The sequence below is a fragment of the Pocillopora damicornis genome, chromosome 2 (genome assembly GCF_964200805.1).
Source record: "Pocillopora damicornis chromosome 2, jaPocDami1.2, whole genome shotgun sequence".
Taxonomy (NCBI): domain Eukaryota; kingdom Metazoa; phylum Cnidaria; class Anthozoa; order Scleractinia; family Pocilloporidae; genus Pocillopora; species Pocillopora damicornis.
The window spans coordinates 31590850-31611267 of record NC_142671.1 but is presented as its reverse complement, the minus strand read 5'-3'; the positions used below and the strand labels follow the sequence as shown (position 1 = coordinate 31611267).

Here is a 20418-nt window from a genome sequence, read left to right as displayed (position 1 = left end):
GGATCAGAAAGACAAAAACAGTTCCATGCTGCCAATCACGATATAACATGATAAAGATAACAGTCTTCTGCACGAACTACAGAACTTTAGTTGTTAATAATTCATTCGCCCGCAACGGCCTAAAAAAAGTATTGAAAATATGCTTCTCTCACAAATTGTAGGGATTTATTCTCGGGATCTCGCGACAAGTTTTTATAACTTGTGGGCGTTTTTTGAGAAGACGAGGGATTTAACGAAAGATTTCATTTTTTCAAAGGCTTCCTAATTTCCCTTGCTATTTTTGAAATGTCCAAATAAGATTGAGGTGATGATAATAGCGGTTAAAGTGCGTTTTTTATACAGTGGATTGTATCAAGTACATTAACCTCCACCTGTTCTGGTAAATTTTTTAAGATGCACCAATTCGTTTTTTGTTTTATTTTGCGTGCACATCACCGTTCCAATGGAAAAAATATCTTTGATAACAGAATTCAAATTTTATCACATTTCAGCCGATGCTGCTTGAGATAAAAGCTGCTGATAACAAGGCAAAGTGTCTCAAAGCACAATATAACTAAGCATGTTGATTAGGTTAGTTTCCATTTCAATAACACAATTCATTTCAACACGTTTTGCTAACAAAAAAAAAAACAAAATAAACAGATAAAGAAAAATTAAAATGAATTGATGTGAACAGATTTCAAAATGTTGTTTGTATATAGACGCCAGTTTAAAAACAATTGATTCTTCGTGGTGAACACTCGGAATAAATTGATTTGATCGTTTTCCAGACACTGTTTTGTCCTTGAGTTCATCAAGGAAACTTGCGTCACTGCATGGCGGCATGAAATTTGTTGAAAACTCGGTAGTTCTCGTAGCAAAGTCAAACACATGATCAAAGAAACACAAATGAAAATTCAAGATTATGTTTTCCCTATACTTAAGTTTTTTTGTTATTTTTTTGTTTGTTTGTTTGTTGTTGTTGTTTTTCACTTTCATTTTTTCGTTTTCTTCTGATATCAGGTTTAAGCGCACTCTGTCACTGGCATACTCTCGTCATGAAGAAGGGAATTTATCTTCTGGTAACAAATTACATGTCACCGTTTCATGGATGCGTTATGTTCACCTGTGCCACTATACTACTCACATACAGAAGTACAATGAAACACTCACCAATTGCAACAAAAGTAATCAAATTTCTGTGAGGTTGCCCTATTTGCTCGCTGATACACCGCTGCTGAGGTTGTATACTCAAAGTTTAGCCCTATTTGTTCTAAAACCGGAGAGTCGCACGTGGAGGAGATATTTTCAAAAATGCATCGAAAAGTCGTTTTTTGTCTCACATTTCTTCTTCAGGGCCCTCAAATTAGATTTACGATATAACTGATCGAATGATTTATATCACCTGTGGATGTAAAGGCCATTCATATTTTCAGGGGATAGAATTTTCCGCGATCTACAACTACACAACGTTAAACTTAAAGGTTCAGTTCATCATCATAATTTTAAAATTTTTCCGATTGGCTCCGCGAAAGTACTCCTCGGTGACATTCTTAATGACTACATGTGTAATGTAGTTAGTTCCTTCGGAACTAAAACTGAAGAGGAAAGACAAGAAAGACATTTCTCACGAACACGAAAAATGCTATGTATGCATTTTGGTAAGAGATTGCAGAAGGACTCATGGCTTCCGATCGAAGGATACCCTTCAAAAATTTCCCTGAATAGTAATGTTGCTTAAAAAGAGGAAGCAAAGTTAATGAAGGCATACCGTGAATGCAGGTCTTTTTTTCAGTACAGTTAAATTCCCCTCGCTTAAGAGCCAAGGTTCAGTTGTTCAAAGGGCAGATAACGCTATCCAAAGGATTAATCGCTTTCGTGCGGATAAGTCGAAACAAAACGTAAGGCGCACTCTAAGTGATAGTATCTTTTTTATTTTTTCCATTTCATTATCATTTTTTGTTATTCAATTTTTATGTGGTCTTCATTTCAGTTTTTTTAATTTCGTGTGCAAATATTAAAAGCATTATTTTGAGCACCTGGTTTTCCGTACAAAAATAAATTCTACATGAATTATTTTCCCGACTGTGTGATAGCGGGAGGGCAAAGAAGCTCTCTACAAAAACACTGTGAAACTTTTCGTTCAGCGGAACTTGGTAACGATCCAATCTTCTTATTTATGGGTGGGCACAGCCCCATCAACGAATGGTCATTATCTATTCCCTGGGAGGGTCGGAGAATTTGGCAGGGGGTTCAGGTCGTAGGTGATCCCCCGATCACATGGTTTTCGGGGGGAACAGGTTAGTCGTCGCAAACAGAACAAAAATGGGGGATTACAGAAATTGACTGCAAATCAGTGGGATCCTGAGTATACTAAAGGGCCTAGAAGGGGGGGGGGGGGTAAAAATCAGGTAAATTTTATGGCGAAAAAACAAAATCCTCCGATTCCTTCTCCCCTCCCCCCCCCCCCCTCCCCACAGGCGATAGATAGTCATCGATCCCTGTTCAAGAAAAATTCTCCATGAATGTAGAATAGATGAAGAGTAAAGAAGCTCCCTACGAAACCGTTGTCAAACTGCTCGCTCACCAGAACTTATCAACAATGCGATATTCTTATTTATGGGTGGGAAAAACCCAATTACAGACCAGCATTTCCTTTTATCTCATAAACGTGACACTTAAGTAATGAAAAGTATTGAGTTGCTCATAACATCATAGCCAAAATAACAAAGAATTCCATCTAAATTAAGAACAGTTTTGGCAGGGTCAGACAAGCCCCACTAAGTATCCTTTGGAAAAATGTTGAGAGATGATTATAAGTAACGAGAGATAAAGAATGCGCGATTATTTCATTTTAATTCTAGACTCTCAGATTTTTTCAACTGAGATTATTTAACATCCAACAGTGAAATATTTTCTTAAATAACGTCAACCAAATGACCACTGTTTAGATATCACACAAGTTGCCCTCAGGCTGTACATCAAAGGGGAGAGACTAAGCCGGAACACATAACTAATCTATCTGTTTTGGAGAATTATTAGTCTTATCTAAGTCCCAATGAGCCATTCTAGTGTAAATCTCTACGCATAAAATGCTGCACAAACATTACATGACGTGTGCAGTTTCACTTCAGCTGCAAAGTTCCCGTCCAGGTTAGCATCGATGTTTTAAATTTTATAAGATTGTTTTCCGCTCCAACCCTGTTGAGATAAACCTTCTAGAGCTCAAAAAAAAAAGTAAATACGCTAAATAATACCCGATTCGAAAAACAATGAACACACAGCTCTTAAAAAACGAAACTAGCTCAAGAAGCCAGAATTGCTCTCGGCTTCGCCTCTAGCAACTTTTAATGCTTATCTCGAGCTCTCCAGCCTTCACGCGTTTATCCATATCTCATTGTAAGCACGCCAAGCTTGAACAGTCGGTAAATCGTGACGAGAATATTTCAAACTCAAATAATCGGTCTCCTCATTTTATCGAAACAATAGGAAAATAGCGGTTTGTCGTATAGTTTATTAAATATTGTATATTGTATTTTAATAGGAATATGTAAATTAAACAAAATAATCTCTTAGGTGTCGTAACTGATTGTAATTATCAGTGCTTATTCTTAGCACTCTGAATTCTTTTTTTTTTCTCGCGTATCCATAAGCACATCAGAGGTTTAAAACCATCGGCTCCTGTCACTTAGTTATCAAATTTTGAGGGCCTAAAAATGAGATTTGTGACAGGTATATCGTATCAACTAATTATGGACAACACATCTGTAAGTCCCTCAGAAACCACCTTTAAACGTAAACAAAGCAGCCGATACTTATAACAGCTGACAGTCTGAAGCTACTAAACAGCTAACTGTGAGCACGATAGAATCTTGGTGAGAAAGGAACATTTGGCTTTAGGTGCCAAAGAATTGTATTGTTGCACAAGAAGATTGATGAGGATGTTTTGAAAGTACTTCTCGCTGGCGGGTAAATTTGTGCTCCCCGGTTGTACACACAATATGCACAACTGGAAAAATTCGACTCAGGATAATCTTAAATATTTAATTGAGCCGCATAGTAGATGTTGCTTCAGCAGACAACCTCTTAAGTCAGAGTGCAATGTGCCCGACAGATTGACACTTTGAATTGGTATTTAAAAAGGCACACATAAATTTGCGCATAAAAGTTCTCACAACGAATTGCCGGACCAGTGCAGATGGATTGAGGATGTCTGTTCCTCAAATGGTGAAAAAGGTTCGTGTACAGCTCATCGTTAAGTTTGTACGGAGAATCACAACTGAAGGAAATATACCTTTTGTTTTTCTTTTGCGACAGATTTTATGTCTGGTCCTTTGTTTGAGTTTGGTCCGGGAGCAAAAGTCCTTACTCTGCGAATGTAAGTTTTCATTCTGAGATAATTTTTCAGCAATTGTTTTGATTTGTACAATTTTGTTAATCTGAAATGGTAACAAAATACCCTTTAGTTAACATACTCGTAAAAATGTACGGCTTTTAGTCGGAAGGCTGCATGCTGCATGAACTGGGATATATTACCTTTTTTAAGCCGGATTGCTGATGAAAGAATTGAGGAATCTTTCTAAAGTCGGAATAAAGGAGTTCTTCCTTTACATATACCCAATAGGTACTGTCGAAGGGCTTTCTCGCGCCGCGGGAACCTGTGATATTGCGACGTTGAGAAGGCAAATTGAATTCCAAATCGATACAACTTCCAGTGAATAATGCATTTATTCTGAATGGAAAGGAAGGCATATAATACTTTTTCGACTGTTCTTGTTTTTCTTCTTTGAGGTTCTATATCTTGTTCGCCCTTTTGTAAATCTTTTTTTGAAAATTGTCAAAACATCAGGTTTAGGATCGTCGCATAGTAGCCTAAACTGAAGCTAGCTTTTTTAATTAGAAATCGTCTAATGAAGGTAATGTTGGAAAGAACTTCGCCAAAACAGATGTACGGATTTCTTTATAAGAGAAAAATAAATATGGCAAGTTGGATAAACAAAAATCGTTCGAATAGTGTTTGTTTTAAAAATAAAAAGCCGATTTTTGTTTAAAAAGTGAAATTGAAGTTTTTATATAGAGTGCGTATTTTTTCAGTATAAATACAATTTTTCATGCGAGAAAACTAAATCACAATAAAACTACGCTGATATTATTAATTTATCACATAATAATAGGCAATCTAGTGTTGTTTGAAGTTGTGAATTCATTCACAACCTATGGAATGGAATAATTGTTTACTTCTAAGGCGCCTCGAGGTTGAAACGATTTCCAATGAGTACACTCTTCATTATAATCGCCTGGTACCTGCCGTAGGCGTGATTTGCATGTCAAAAAATATACATTCTCTGTTTCTGTGAAAGAACCACGGAAACCACAATTTGAATCTAGCTCTTTCGTATACTTTCATGGAATACAATTCAGAGGTTTAATTGAACCTAAAATTGGGGTTAAAAGAGGAAACAGTTCTGATTTTTAAACCTTGTTTTCGTTATAAACGACATGAATAAAATTAAAAAAGTCAAATGTTGAAGATAAAAAAAAACTTAACTGTCCGTCCTGTACGGTTAAGTCAGTGAGAGACCTGTCTTAAACGCTGCTCAGTGGGAAATACTTGTAAATGATTTGACACTATCAAACCCAAGTTAAAAGATTTCTCAAAGGAAGCCCCTGAAGAAATTTATCAAAGGGAATATTGGAAGGAACTGACAATAAATATCGCTCAGGCTTGAATATCGTATGAATTACAAGGTTGGCAATCATCTAATTATTTTTTTATTCGAGATCTTTCGATATAAATGATGCATTTCCACATCTAAGTCTTCATCAGTTTATATCTTAGATCAAAATATTTATCCTTACTTGAAATTTTGTACCGTGGTTTAAAGAATACTTTATGGACTTAATAATCACACGGAAATGTAAAATGCGCGATTAACGTATTCACGCAAGGCAATGCCTTGCCAACCGCCTTCCCTACCCCCCGAAGGACGAGGTCCAATTTCCCCCTCACCTCCGAAGTAGGAGCTCAAAAATAAAAATACAATATGTTTATTATGTACGGGATTGCCTCTCACCTACACCGAGTTAGTTTACGGGTAAACAAAATTAAAACATTGCTACCTCCGGAAATCCTCTTCAAACAAAAGGAAACTTTTAAAAGGAAAAATTTTTTGAAGAGGAGTTTGGATGTCCTGGTTACTTAGCAGCCCATTGCAGTTAGTTTTAAAAAAACGTTATTAAAACAGGCCATGTGATAATAACAAGTCCGAGCTACAAAGCACCTATCAAAGGAGCCTAGAAACGACTCCTTAGAATTTAGTGACAGCATTGTAAATTCGTTTTCAGCATCATACCACTGTAGATGACACTAACGTTGACTCTACACAAGAATCGAGTCAGATACAAAAAAAAAACAAAAAAATAAGAATAAGTTAATAATTTCACTAAAACACACATTTTCATCTGTTACGGTTGTTCTCCCAGAAAAAATGCATTACATGTCTACAGGTCACACATGACAGTTTTGTTTTGCATGAGCATTTTATTCTATTCGTTTTGCGTTCTTTTTGTTCAAGGTAATCTATTTACTGCATATACTGTATTTAATTTTGCTTTGTTTGGGTCATTTAAGTAGTTTTACCATTGTTTTCACTATTCGCGTTAATGCAAAGTCATTATGAGATGGATTAATGCTATTTTTTTTGATATCACATTTTTGTCAATTTCTTTTAAATTGCATTCCTTGGTAACTTGGTTTCCTAGCAACCAAGTCGTGCTGGTATCATCGTCAATGACTTGGCGCGTTGAAACAATTGACGGTTATTTATGGCAACAAAATTGTATCATTTATTCATTCATTAAACAAAGAATTACAATAATATTGAATAAAATGTTTAGAAGACCTTCTGTGTTATTCAGACGAAGCTACAGCACCATCCAACCTCAATGACTCTCTGGCGAAGTTTCTTCCTTATCCTGACCTTCGTCTCTCTGGTCACCACAAAATATCTTTTCAGCAGTTGTCTGTCGGGGAGTGTGCGCAGCTATGTCTTCAAGTGGCTCGAAAAAATATCTACAACTGTAGTTCCTTTGAACACATAACAGCTACACGTGATTGTCTTTTGATGAAGCTCTCCTGTAAAGATCGTGAACTGCTGATCGATAACTCAAGATCCTTTTATCAACTGAAAGGTAGTTTTTGTTTTTTGTTAGGTAGTACAGCTACAAAAAACATATTGCCAAAAAAAAAAATGAAAGGTTATGCAGTCATCCCACAGAATTGTTACAAAGTGAGTACCAAAGAACTTTTCTCCGATTCCAAAGGACAGTGCTTACTTAACGTTGGTTAATAAGTTCATTTTACTTATTGTACACTTCTGACCGGCGTCGCTAAAAGGAAAAAATCTATTTCTCGCGACACTTCAAACCTTAACCCAAAGTTTCAATTTCGCGTGTGATTTGGTAGATCTAGCAGTTGGCCCCTTGTTTTTGATAAAAAAAAAAAAAAAAAGGAGCTTACCCATCAAATCTCTTCCTAAAAAGACGCAAAATCTGATTACGAAAGAAGAAGGAGGGTGAAAGGAGAAAAAGTCGAAAATGATTTTGGCAATTGAAAAGGAATTCTCTTGGCCTATTAGTGTTGTACTCGCCCGATCCCAAATGTCTACTGTATATAATTTGCATATTTCCTAGGCCCAAATGAGACAATGTCCTGTATAGCGGTTCTCTCCTCGACTTCTTTGTCTACAAGCTTCATTCGACCATCCACAGCTTCTCAAATCGCGTCTCTTACCAGCACAGTAGCGACTTTTCAGGATACATCTAAGTTAAAGAACGGTAAGATAATTTTTCCTCCGTAATATACTGGGAGCTTCTAGGAGTGCTAGTAAGGTTATATATCTACCTATACGGCTATTTCCTTCCATTTCACTTTCACAAGCCTATGTCCACAGTTACTACGTGTTTGTGAAATTCAACAATCTTTTGTTTCATCACAGAAAAAGTTCATTTTTCCTGCTTAATGTCCTAAGATTTCAGGGCTGCTAGTACATTGAAGGTCCTCCTTTACAGCTATTTACTTCACCTTTGCTTTCACAAGTTAACTACCACAGTTATCATGTGTTTATGAAATTCAACGAATCTTTTTTTTCATTACACAAAAAATTGCATCAATCAAATAAAACAAAAACTTGTGATGACATTTAAAAGTCTGTGTCGTGATCGTAGACTTACTTTTCCCAAAGAGAGGAGTAAAGATTCCTTCCAACTCTAAAGTATGTAAACAAAGAATGGATTGCTTTGCAACGTTTTCCAAACTAAAGAGGGTTACCTCCTCCTGAAATATTTATACATGTAGGTCGTGCTGTCAAAAATAAGCCTGATACTTCGTTAAACTATGTTATAGCAAAGAAATAGATTACTTCTAACGCTAACAACGAAATTAAATTCTAGGAAGCAATAATCTATATTTTCAAGTAAAGCTGCTGCTGAAAAATGAGTCTTGGAGAGTTTCTTATGAAAACAGAAGCAGTGATATGTTCATGGACATATCTTCTACCGTGAAGCAAAACGTAAGTTATTTCATGCACATGTTTTTAAACAGTAAGCTGTGCAAATAAGCTGCAAAACGTCTAGAACTGTCCAAAGAATAAAAACTGAGCTATTTACTATTGATTTAAATCAAAATTTCGTCAGTTCAGGTGTGTTGATACAAGCCTATGCGGTGTATGTGTAAGACGTCTTTTTAACAGTAAGATAAAAAATTAGATACCTTTAATTTAGCGCTAAGCTGACATTTCTTATCTCGCCTCTTGTTTATCTACAATTTTAAAGATTTTTTCAATGGTAAAATATGTGATTCATAATCATGACTAAATCATTGAATGAATATGTTTTTCGTAAATCTCTTTCTTGGGTTGCAGGTCTTGCTGACTTTGGGCAATGCTTCTTCCATTCTGCAAGTATTAGTCCTTCAACTAAGGTAAAAGATATCAAATGATTACAAAATATGAACCTTAGTAAAAAAAAAAGGTATATTTCTCTCCCTGAGAGGTTTCGCGAATATTTATTCTTTTTCAATCCAAGGAAAAGCATGATTGTATAATTGTTTCCGTTTGTTCTTTAAGAGTATTTAATTTTTTATTTATATATTTTTTTTAAACGAAAACAATTAACTTAATAAATGCATTACCCAATGGGTTATTGTCAAAAATAAAAGAAAACAAAACTACAAATTTTCGCTAAGATAGAAAAATTTAACGACTATAAATTAGTATCAAGGGCGCCATCATTATATCATTCTACCTACATCCTCATTCATTTTGCTGAGATATCATTTTAACCAGGTTGAATATGTTAATTCAAGAAAAATTTTTTCTCTTTTTTTTCCTGAATAGGAATTCAAGTGGCCTGGTTTCCGCAGATATTCGTCTAACGTTTTCAGAGCAGTTCCACATCCGTCATACGAACTATTTTTACAGTTTCCTCTCCGAAAATGAACGCTTAGGGTTAATGCCAATAAGTGTCATCAATGATACAAGTAAGTTAAATATCAAGAAAGGTCTCATTAGCCCATTACAAAGCAAGTTTCAATTGGTGAGGAAAATTACTATAAATTTCCATGTTTTTTGACAATTATACAGCGTTAAATAGGTGATTGCATCAATAAATAACAAGACGATCATTTCCTCTTCCAGTTCCGGGAAAGCCGCCCAGGAAAATAAACGTCACCGTAGGAGGGTCAACGGTGCTTCATGTCTCATGGTCATCTGAGAGAACACAACAGATGATAGAGAACTGGGGACTAAGGGTCATTTACAAAGCCGCTGATAACATTACAAGCTCTGTCATAGTAAATGATAACCAATCAGAAGTTAAAATATCAAAACTACGACCTGGTACCACATACACAATTTGGACCGTACGCGTGACTTCAAAAGGGTTCGGGCTTCCCTCTAAAGCCCGCAATATCACCACACCACATCAAGGTGAAACTAGAAAAACAATAAAAACAAAATTAAGAAATATGTCAACCAATTCTCACAGGCGAGGAAAAGAAAAATAATCGAGTCTCTGAGAGGCCCAGCCAGTTCTAAGAGGGCTTCGTAGGCGGACAGAAAGCCTATCAGCTAACTCGGCCTTACAATAGGTTCACCTGCGACTGGAAAACAGAAAATTGTCTTCCTTTTTTCAGATCAAAGAACTTCCTTTCGTGTGCATTTTTCCTTTTTTATGATTTTGGTGGCGCTTACGATTCAAAGTTTTCAATGATGTGGTTATATCTTACGTTTTAATTTTTCATGGATTTGCCTATGTTTAATATCGCATTCAACATTTATCCATCGAAACGAATTTGCAACCATTTGGCGATGGTTGCAGAAATGTTCAACATGGGATAAGTGGAGTTTAGCAGGGGCCACAAATACATTGAAATACAAAAACTGTTCATCGTAACCACTGAATAAAATATCAATGTGATGTCTTTGTTTTCCAGCATCAGTGTTTAATCAAATGGAATATAATAATGATAAGAATCCAAGTGGGCAGGAGTCAAACCAGCTGGCTGTTTACAAAAGTTGCCCACGACCTCCAGATATCGTGTCCAACATTCTAACCACTCTCTCACTACTTCCGCTTTCTCCCAGTTCAATTGCGGAAAAAAATTATTCAATAAAATTTCTTGTTTGTTTTTAGCTCCACAGGATATCATCATACATTTCAGAGTGTTACTGATAAATGTGTCATGGGAAGCTCAGCTTGGAAACAAGAGTAGCGAAACTTTTAGGAATTTGTCATCCGTCATAGAAAACAGCGTAAGCAATGTTAAGAAAATCCTAGAGAGCTGTGAATTTTTTGTGCCTTACAAAGATGTACCGTTAAGGGCCCTGACCAACGCACACAGGAATTTCCTAAACTACTTACTTTTGCGTTCTTTAGTCGAAAATGTATCGCATATCTAGACCATTTTTAGATGGAACAGAGAAAAGGGCGTGTTATACTTGATCAGTGCATTCTACGGACCGTTGTATCTATTTATTGCCTCAACTGATCAACTAAGAAAACAGTTTACAGTAGCTGTTATTCTATTAAAAGATTCTGTTTATTAGACAAGGAGGAATCATTTTACCAAGGCGAATACAGCACATCTATGTACGCTCTCACTCTATAGGTTTGCAGTGATGGAAAGTAGAAGTGCTTATGACTTGATTAATCTATTACACCGTTTTAATATCCCCCTAAAGGCATTTCTGCCCTTCACCTACTCCGGTTTTCTCAGCACTTGTAGGCAGACAGAGAATCTACTTAAGTCATTTGCTATTTCCACAGGTTAGAGTCTCACATCAAAATGATTCATTCTACAACAACGTTTCAAGTGTATTATTCAGGTACATAGTATTATTGAATTGGTTCGATTTAGCCTTGCTGCAGGCAAAGTGGATAGATCATCAAGAGATCCAACTCTCAGAGGTTTTAATCAATATCTTCTGTTAAATATAGCGAGCGTAGTCTAGGCGAAAATGATCACAAGTTTCCTGATTATTACGTTTGTAGAATTGGCGTTGGAACCCAGCGCATTTTTTCCACTCGATCAGCTCTTTCTATGAGCAACATTGCACAGAGTCCCTTATATGATTTGAAGGTCTTTTGCAAAAGTTCGCAAGATGCAACTGTAGGATTGCCCACTGAGACCCGCGACGTTTTCCTGAGTGGTCTTCGGGATGGCAATTTTGTTCTTACAAAAGACCTGTCATTTAGCACATTTTTAACCTTCTCCCTGATCAAAAAAAGGGAAACTTAAGTTAGATGCACGTATTTTATACATTTTTTCCTTTCTTTTTTTTCAAGCAACTACAGTGGTGAGACTATGGTTTCCATCGAGGCCCTTTACGTTCCAAACAGCAAAATAAGGGACTTTCACACCATATATGAGGCCCTCTACATTGAGCAAAGGCTGCTGAACCTGCAAATAGAAGTGATTGATGACAACAGTACGTATTTAAAACTGAAACATGTTATTTTTTCTTTCTATGTTAAGTCCTAACCTGATTTATATTGATATCAATAATTTGCTTGGCTCAAGCACGCCATTGAGTTGCGCTAAACCCGCAACATCCGCGTGTGTGTAAGTTGTAAAGAACTGAGTGCATTTAATTGTCATGAGTAACATTCCTAAAATATACTCAGATGCACAATTAGTTGAGACTCGATCCAGAATATGACAAGAAGAGGAAATGAAACATCTTCTTAAGGGAATTTTTGAGTAACTGTTCGTCGTACGTTGGAATTTTCTAAGTTTGTTTTGTCATTCGTTTCTTATCTATAGTTCCAGGAAAGCCACCCCAAAATGTCACTTCAAAACCGCTAAGTCCGTCAGCCATCAGCGTTACCTGGGAAATTCCACAATCGAACCACTGTGAGGTTTTCCCGCTTCAAGGATTTCGTATTTTCTATTCTTTACAAACAAATTTGACTAATATTCGATTCGTGGACGTGAAAAGCCCTTCAAATCATATCATCATACAAAATCTGGAAAATTTTGAAAATTACTTCCTATGGGTACAGACAATAACTCCACGAGGCCTTGGGCCGAAAAGCACAGTAGTGTTAACGAGGACGTTAGAAAAAGGTGAGAGAGCAAAAGAATTATTTTATAAGAAGTTCTCTCACAACATTTCAAGTCATTTTTGTATCGTTGTCCGATAGGCCAGTTGTGGCCCATTCTTTCCCAATTTAGATACAGGTCGCATTAAAATTTTCTGCTGCGTCGGTTTTAAGTAATCTATGATGTCGTTGCATTCTGCACGATGCTGTTGATTGCTTTTCTTTTTAACCTTAAGTGTGAATAAATAGAGTGATAAGATACATTCCAGTATGAAAAGTTAGAGAATATGTGACTTGCTAGTTCTGAACCGATGTAAAGAGTTCTGAAGGCTTCTTTTGCCCTTAATCCTGTTATAGTAGTTCCTATCAACGCATCAGTACGGCTGATTAACAAAGAATGGACAGATGAGTTGTTAAATTCAACATCGATCTTCTTCATGAATCTAACAAAGCAGTTACAAACTCAGGTAAGTAAGGTTGGAGCGTCTTATACAACAGATTTTCTGATGAAAAGAAAATCTACCTACGCTTTCATCTTGGCAAAATCTGATCAGCCCGTGTTTGTTTCTTTTACAGGTGGCAGGTCTTTATCCAAATGAAATACATCTGCGAGATATAGTCATTCATCGCTTCAGGTAACCTTGTTACATGCAAAACTCTCTTACCCAACCATCACCAAACAACAGAATTTCCGTTTATGGAACAGCCTTGAGACTCAAAAAAGTGTCCCTGGATAGAGGCTCCTTCAATGAGGCGAACAGATATAGTCGGGAACAGTATCTGTGTCCCTTGAATGTAAGTGCCCCCTTAATGGGGATGTCCCAAAAGCAGGCCCTGCCATAGGTAATTTTGTTCATTTAGTCCCACACTCCTCCATTCAGCCATCCTTTGAGTCATTAAGTCAAAGAGTCAGTTGTTTTAAGGGTTTGTTTTCGTTTGCATTTCGTTAAATTGATAGATCTCTCCCTACATCATTACGGTGTCGTTGTTGCCTTCTGGTTTGTAATAATGACAGGTAATAAAAGAAAAGGTTATCCTTTTTTAGTTTACGGCTCAAAATTTATCTCAATTACTCTAGGCACGAGTTAATACCTATCTCTTATCACTTTAGGAATTACAGTGGTGAAATCGTGGTTGATATAGTAATTACCTTTGGTCAACAAGTGGAAATGGAACAGTTTATAACTCTTTACCAGGCACTCTACAGAAACGGCTCAGTTGGGGACTTATCAGTGCACCCTATATGGGACAATAGTACGTCTTTGTATGGTTCTGTTTCTTTGTTAGTTTTCTTTTTTCTTTTTTTCAATTATTCATTTATCCTATAGCTCATGCGATGACCTGGTCATAGATATCCCATTTCCAAATTATGAAAATGAGTTTTCATGATTTTTTTTCAGTCCCAGGAAAACCTCCAGAAAACGTACTAGCTCTTGCCTCAAGTACAACAAGCATTCGAGTGAAATGGAACAGGGTCCCACGTGACTCCGATATCATACAATTTAAGGTTTATTACGAAACAGCAAACAGTCAAAATGAAACCACCTCAATGATTAACGTCAACGTAACAGAAGACAGCGTTGAGATTGGAAGACTCAAAAAGTTCGTCAACTATACCGTCTGGGTGAGAAGTGTTTCAAGACAAGGTCTTGGTGTCTCCAGCCTTCCGATCTACGTCAGAACATTGGAAGAAGGCAAGGATTGTCTCCGTTCTTTAATTTTTAACTTGTCCTCTTAGATTTCTTTCCGGTCACGTGAAACCTTTCCCAGCTTGATGGAGAAAACTGATTTACTTATTTCTTTCTTTTTTTTCATATATGAACACAGGAGGCATTTACCTTGAAATTTGTTTATCTTAATTCCACAAACTATGTTTTTTAACAGAATTTAAAGTTCGAAATAAGTATTGTATTCATAACATGGGTCTTGCTGTTCTTCCTTTTTTTTTTCAATTTAGTTGTCCCAATCAACTTGACAGTTCGTTTCACCAGCATGAAATGGAATGTAAATCTTTCCAATCCAGAGAGTGATAACTTCAACAACCTGTCTAAAATAATACGAGAAAGTGTAAGAAAAGTTGCTATGCTTAATTTCTGCTACGAAGATTACACCGTTTAAAAGGCCCTGATCATTTTAAACAGAATAAGTATTGCATGTTGCATGCACACTCTACATATGACCTATTGACAATTTTTGTTTAGTCAAATTCCAAATATCCCGTCTGAATCGGCTAAATTGGCTACATAGGATCATTTTTATACTCTCCTTGGCAATCTTTTGAACAAAGCAGTGAAACAAAAACGTTTTTACAAAAACAGGTCAGGGTTTTTCAGTCTCAGCGGTAACCCCAATCGAAATGTGCGGAAGGGAGTTTCTAGCCTATCAGTTTTATCTAATGATATGCATCTAGAGATCAAAGATGCATAGATATTTTTCACCCCACCATTTAAGCTTATTAAAGACTTGAAGGAATTAGTATAAGCCTTGGCCAGTCACAGCCTCTCAACATTTTATCATATTTCTCGATGAAATTAGCTCATGCATTCAAACGAAGGGACAAGAAAGGCAAAATGGTGATTAAGTTGATCAAATACGCTGTTCTTCCTCAGGTATTTGTATTGTATGGCCAGGAGTCGAGCTATCTACGAGATGTGCGATGTCATCGGTTTACGTAAGTGGCAAGATATTTCAAACAATATCTCGCACCTTGATTAATTCACGAGAAATTTGATTATAATCGTTCGTAGGGAAGATTTTTAATCGAGTCTCCAGCCTAGTGCGGTATTGTCATCCGTGTACTTTGAGTTCTCATAAGCTCCTTAAGGTGATTTCCTTGCCCTTTGATTTAACCCTGTTGAAACTTGGATTTTGTGTTCCGACAATCACTCGAAATTCGCTTGAAATGATATCATAAATAAATTTACCACCCCCTTAGCAATAGCACATTAACACTGAAAGTATTCATTTATTTACATTTTTTCAGAAATGGAAGTGTCTTGGCAGATATGACTATCGTTTATGGTCAAAATGTGGGACCCCAACAGTTTGGTATTATTTACAAAGCATTGCATCAAGATGGAGGACTGGGAAACTTGTCCGTTCAACCGGTCAGCGACAATGGTACATAATATTTTACATGAAGGCCATAATCAAATATAAAATCCTAAATAAGATGACCTACCCTGCTCTGAAATATTGAAGTTGGGGGCAAATATATAGGATAGGATCTGTATCTGTATCCTGAGAAAATACAGGACGGTTCTCAACAGGACTTGACCTCGTTCCTTAAATTTTTCATTTGTTTTCTATCAGTGCCTGGTAAACCGCCAACCAACGTTACCGCCAAATCTAAAACCTCCACCGCCATCGAAGTCACTTGGCTATGTATCGACTGTCAACAACACAACTTCACTGTAGGATTTCTTGTATCCTATAAACCTAATAGCAATAATCAGACAGTAGGTCGATCTGTGAACAGGACTGTAAGGGAGCTCTTGATAACTGGGCTGAAGAAGTACACAAACTACACGATATACGTGACCAGTATAACGATCTGGGGACAGGGTTTATCGAGTGAACGACTGTCTATACGAACACAAGAAGATGGTAAGTGTAGAGAAACCTACGGACTCCTGCTGAATAGCGTTAAAAGGAAACCGACTGGAATTTAAGGGATAGTATTGAATAGACACCTGCAAGACTATATGAAATAGGCATGCACGTGACTGTTTCAAATGAATACCTGCAGAACTGTTTTAAAGGACACCCGAAAGGGCATATTAATAGACGCTTGCAGGATTTTATTCGATGGACACCCACATGACTATATGTAAAGACACCCGCGGGACTCTCGAGCTCGCTTGCGCCCGCCTTATACAGCTTGAGAAAATTGTGCAAAAGTAGTTAATTGTTTTATTTCTAAATGTAACAGTGGAGTAATTAGCAACATTTGAAGAAGATCGTTTCAAGCATTAATTGCTGGAATTAGGTGAAAAAGTGATATCAAACTTAAACGAGACCAAAGTGAAACTCGAATTTCCCACTAAGCTGTACATTTCATACGGGTTTTGTATAGCCAACATGTTCCACCCAGTAGAAAGAGAACACATTTTCTGCCTAGCGTTCAAATTTAAAGCCATTAAGAGGACAAATGGCAAATTATCCATCAGCATCATGTGAGGTTTTTTTGACACTATGCAGAACTGACACGTCTCCTATATTTCAATTTAAGTGCCCAGTCTTGCTCCAAAAAATCTTCGCGCGCATAACACAAGCTCGACAAGCCTTCAAGTAGCCTGGGAACCACTTCCTGTCAGTCAAGTCAATGGCATTTTGTTGGGTTACAAAGTGACTTACAAGAAACACGAGGTAATACACGCCTTAGAGCAAAGCGTGAACGCGACGGTCAATTTCACCATACTCGTTAGATTGGAAAAGTTCACAGTTTATGATGTAAATGTTTCGGCGTTTACTCGTGTTGGGAACGGACCAAGAGCCAATGTGACGGTATCGACAGATCAGGACGGTGAGAAAAAGTAATTTTAGTCATTAAACATTGGCAAGGTATAAAAAGTACTTTTAAAAATTGTAGCATTATTTTATATCGTGACATGTTCATCAGTTTGATCCTAGGAAAACTAACTTTGAAGAAGGGATCAAATGAGAAAGATTTAACAGAAACGCAGCTTTAGTGTGACTCTCGTTTGTTTCAATTCATAAAAGTCACGTTGTGAAAAGTAAGGATACCTCGCCTTCTGAAGTTTGTGCAGCTACACTTGGAACAAATCGTTGTCTCTGGAAGTTTCGAGTTTGAAACTTTTTATTCAAGACACGCAAACGTTGGTCCAAACTGAAAAAAAAATTCTCCTTCAACCTTAAAGCCTCTTGATTTGATTGAAGAAGGACCACTCTACTAGGGCAACTTTTTCTTGTCCCAAGAATTTCCCCTGGATGGAAGTTTTACTGTATAACCTTTGGAGTTGTTATCTTGATGGAAGACCACTCCTCAGGGACATTTTTTCAAGTCCCAGGGGGTGCTGTGGTGAAAGAGACAATAAATATCGTGTCAGTGACGTGTTTAAGGTTTTCATAGCAAGGCCAAACACTGATACAAGAACAATAAGCATTTATGAGTCTTTTCAAGCTAATGCGAAACCTTTTTCGTGGTTATAATTTTTTTTCGTTAGTTCCCAGTCTTCCACCAACCAACCTTGCAGCATATAACACAAGCTCGACGAGTTTGATGGTGACCTGGAATCCCGTTCCACAGGGATTCACTCACGGGATTGTTCTGGGATACATGGTGTTGTACAAGAGAGAGAGAGATGTAAATGAGAGTTACTCAAATATAACAAGCGTGGTAACCTCTGCACAGCTCACCAATCTTGACAAATTTACGATGTACAGTATCAAAGTTTTGGCGTTTACAATCAAAGGAAATGGAGCGATAACAAATTACACTTATGAGAGAACACATGAGGATGGTTAGTACAATATTCCATATTTCAAATATTATAACATTTCTGTTCATAAGTTCTTCGTATCTGCATGCACAGATGAATTCAAGAACACAATCTCTCTCAGTATTTTCATCAAAACAGAACACTGAATCCCGTTGTTTTACACAAGTTGTTTAGGTGTGGGTTGTTTAGCGGTTTCTGTTTATAAATTTGCGTTATGATTATACTCCTGGCCCCAGTTGTTCGAAGGGAGGATAACGCTATCCGACGGATAAATCGCTATCCAGCGGATAAATGCCAACAAAACTTGCTACACTATACACTGGATAGATTTTTATCAAGTGGATAGCATTATCCACCCTTCGACCAACGGTGGCCTGGAGGTTAAAACTGTACATGCGTAATGAGCGGTTACATATCCCCCGCATGGAAACAGTTTTAGAATAAGTCATAATGTGTGATTCATTTGAAAATGGATGTTGAAATCCGTTTTGATCTTGTTTGATTACTTCATTAAGGCAAAAAGTATGTGATTCGTTTTCGATGATATACATTTACACCCCTCGTATCCATCAACAGTTTGGTTTATTTCATTTTATAGTTCCCAGTCTACCACCCGAACAACTTGCAGCTCAAAATACCAGTTCAACCAGTTTATCGGTCACGTGGTTACCTGTACCTAACGGATTCGTGCATGGCATCCTACGGGGTTATCGTGTGCTGTTTAAAACAGATCAGGAAAGTTCTTACCGCAATGTAACAACAGGCAATCAAAGCTTTGAGTTGACAGGCCTTGAGAAGTTCACTAATTACACTGTTAAGCTTTTGGCGTTTACTAGCATTGGTGATGGAAATAAATCTGACCCTGTCATCGTGCCGACTGATGAAGATGGTAAGAATCCTCTAAATCTCATTGGGTAATGAATCTACAAACTTAGGCAAATAAACGCATATCGTTTAGAGTATGTATGCTGTTACGAAATAGCCATGGTAGATACTCGTACGCATTCATTAGTCAAAAACCGATCATCATTGCATAGTAAGCTTTTAAAAGGCTCAAACATCTTAAAGGTATTAGCAGACTTTACTGCTTATCAGTTTATTGAGAAAAAAAATTAAATTGAGAAGTCGAAGAAACGCGAGAAAAGTTTTTCAATCACTCGCCTCGGTCATTAAGCTACAAATTTGATTTTTGTTCTGTTAATAATACCCTGAGTGAATTTTCACTGATGCAAGTAGATAGAGAGTTTCTTCTAAAATAAATACCACGCCCATCAGAATGAATCTAACTTACCTTGGAATACGAAAATCAAATGCTTGTGGTGAATCCACATTTCTCATTCTGTAAAAATTTCGATTCCACCCAGCTGTTATTTTACTTTACTACTACATGACTTTGGTTTAGAGCCTCCTACAAATGAGCTCGCATCTATTTGGTGTTCTCTCTTTACAAAAATTATCTGATTCTTTAAGTCCCAACTAGCCAACCGAGTCGGCTCAGGGGTCGTAAGTTTCCTAAGCAATCAACAGACCGCTGCAATGTAGTTAAAGCCAAGAAAATCTTTATCACTATCGGGGCTGCATAGAAATTCAGTCTAATTGTTAAAGTTTTATTTTGTAGTTCCAAGTCTTCCACCTCAAAACGTGAGCTCTTTCAACACAAGCTCGACTAGTATCCGTGTAAGCTGGCATGAGGTGCTCCATGGCTTTGTCCACGGCATTCTACTCGGTTACCGCGTTCTGTACAAAGAAGCTAATGGATCAAAGAATCAAAGCTTTGTTTCAATCTCAGCAAATGTGAAATCAAAGGATTTGCAAGGATTAGAAAAATTCACCATCTATGAAATTTCAGTCTTAGCATTTACAAGAATTGGAGACGGAATCAACTCTACTGCACTATTCGTCTCAACAGACGAGGACAGTAAGTTATGGATAGCAAAATAACATCAAATATATTTTTGAAGATTACGTCAATCCCTTTGTTGCTTTGCTCTGAGGAAAGAGTAACGCTCAAAAAGTCAGCTTTACAAGAGAAACTCTTCATTGCCAATTTGTATTATCAACTCAGTTGACAAAGACAAATTGTCTTGTAATATCCTCACCGACGTAGCACCACAGTTTCTTTAAAAACTTAACTCTTTCATTTATTCAGTATCAATCAATCAATCAATCGTTTATTTACCCACGTAGCATTTAATGAGCTGGAAAGCTCGTTCAAAATACGTACGTGCTATTCATTGTTCCTTCCCCTATACAGACGGAGTGCAGACTGAATGAATAACAGAAAATCTGGATACATTGCATTTAGCACACACCATGCGTTTTTCCCAGTCATGCACTTGGACTCACGCATGTGCCTTTACTTATGACCCAAGATGAA

At 37.1% G+C, this 20418-nt stretch overlaps 1 protein-coding gene across 1 annotated transcript in view; it reads left to right on the top strand.

Annotated features, from left to right (window-relative positions):
• The first annotated feature begins 3796 nt into the window (after window positions 1-3796).
• Window positions 3797-20418, top strand: part of LOC113677106 (phosphatidylinositol phosphatase PTPRQ) — a 28540-nt gene continuing 11918 nt past the window's right edge. Inside the window, exons 1-24 of the mRNA XM_089195925.1 lie at window positions 3797-4215; window positions 4297-4357; window positions 6898-7170; window positions 7672-7815; window positions 8431-8549; window positions 8901-8959; window positions 9375-9517; window positions 9675-9965; window positions 10672-10790; window positions 11305-11363; window positions 11824-11966; window positions 12302-12604; window positions 12937-13046; window positions 13156-13214; window positions 13691-13833; window positions 13980-14273; window positions 14537-14646; window positions 15189-15250; window positions 15563-15699; window positions 15892-16185; window positions 16811-17104; window positions 17766-18062; window positions 18640-18930; window positions 19660-19959. Coding sequence (XP_089052051.1) covers window positions 4189-4215; window positions 4297-4357; window positions 6898-7170; window positions 7672-7815; window positions 8431-8549; window positions 8901-8959; window positions 9375-9517; window positions 9675-9965; window positions 10672-10790; window positions 11305-11363; window positions 11824-11966; window positions 12302-12604; window positions 12937-13046; window positions 13156-13214; window positions 13691-13833; window positions 13980-14273; window positions 14537-14646; window positions 15189-15250; window positions 15563-15699; window positions 15892-16185; window positions 16811-17104; window positions 17766-18062; window positions 18640-18930; window positions 19660-19959 — 4132 coding nt within the window. The 5' untranslated portion in view covers window positions 3797-4188. The remainder of the gene's footprint in view (window positions 4216-4296; window positions 4358-6897; window positions 7171-7671; window positions 7816-8430; window positions 8550-8900; window positions 8960-9374; window positions 9518-9674; window positions 9966-10671; window positions 10791-11304; window positions 11364-11823; window positions 11967-12301; window positions 12605-12936; window positions 13047-13155; window positions 13215-13690; window positions 13834-13979; window positions 14274-14536; window positions 14647-15188; window positions 15251-15562; window positions 15700-15891; window positions 16186-16810; window positions 17105-17765; window positions 18063-18639; window positions 18931-19659; window positions 19960-20418) is intronic.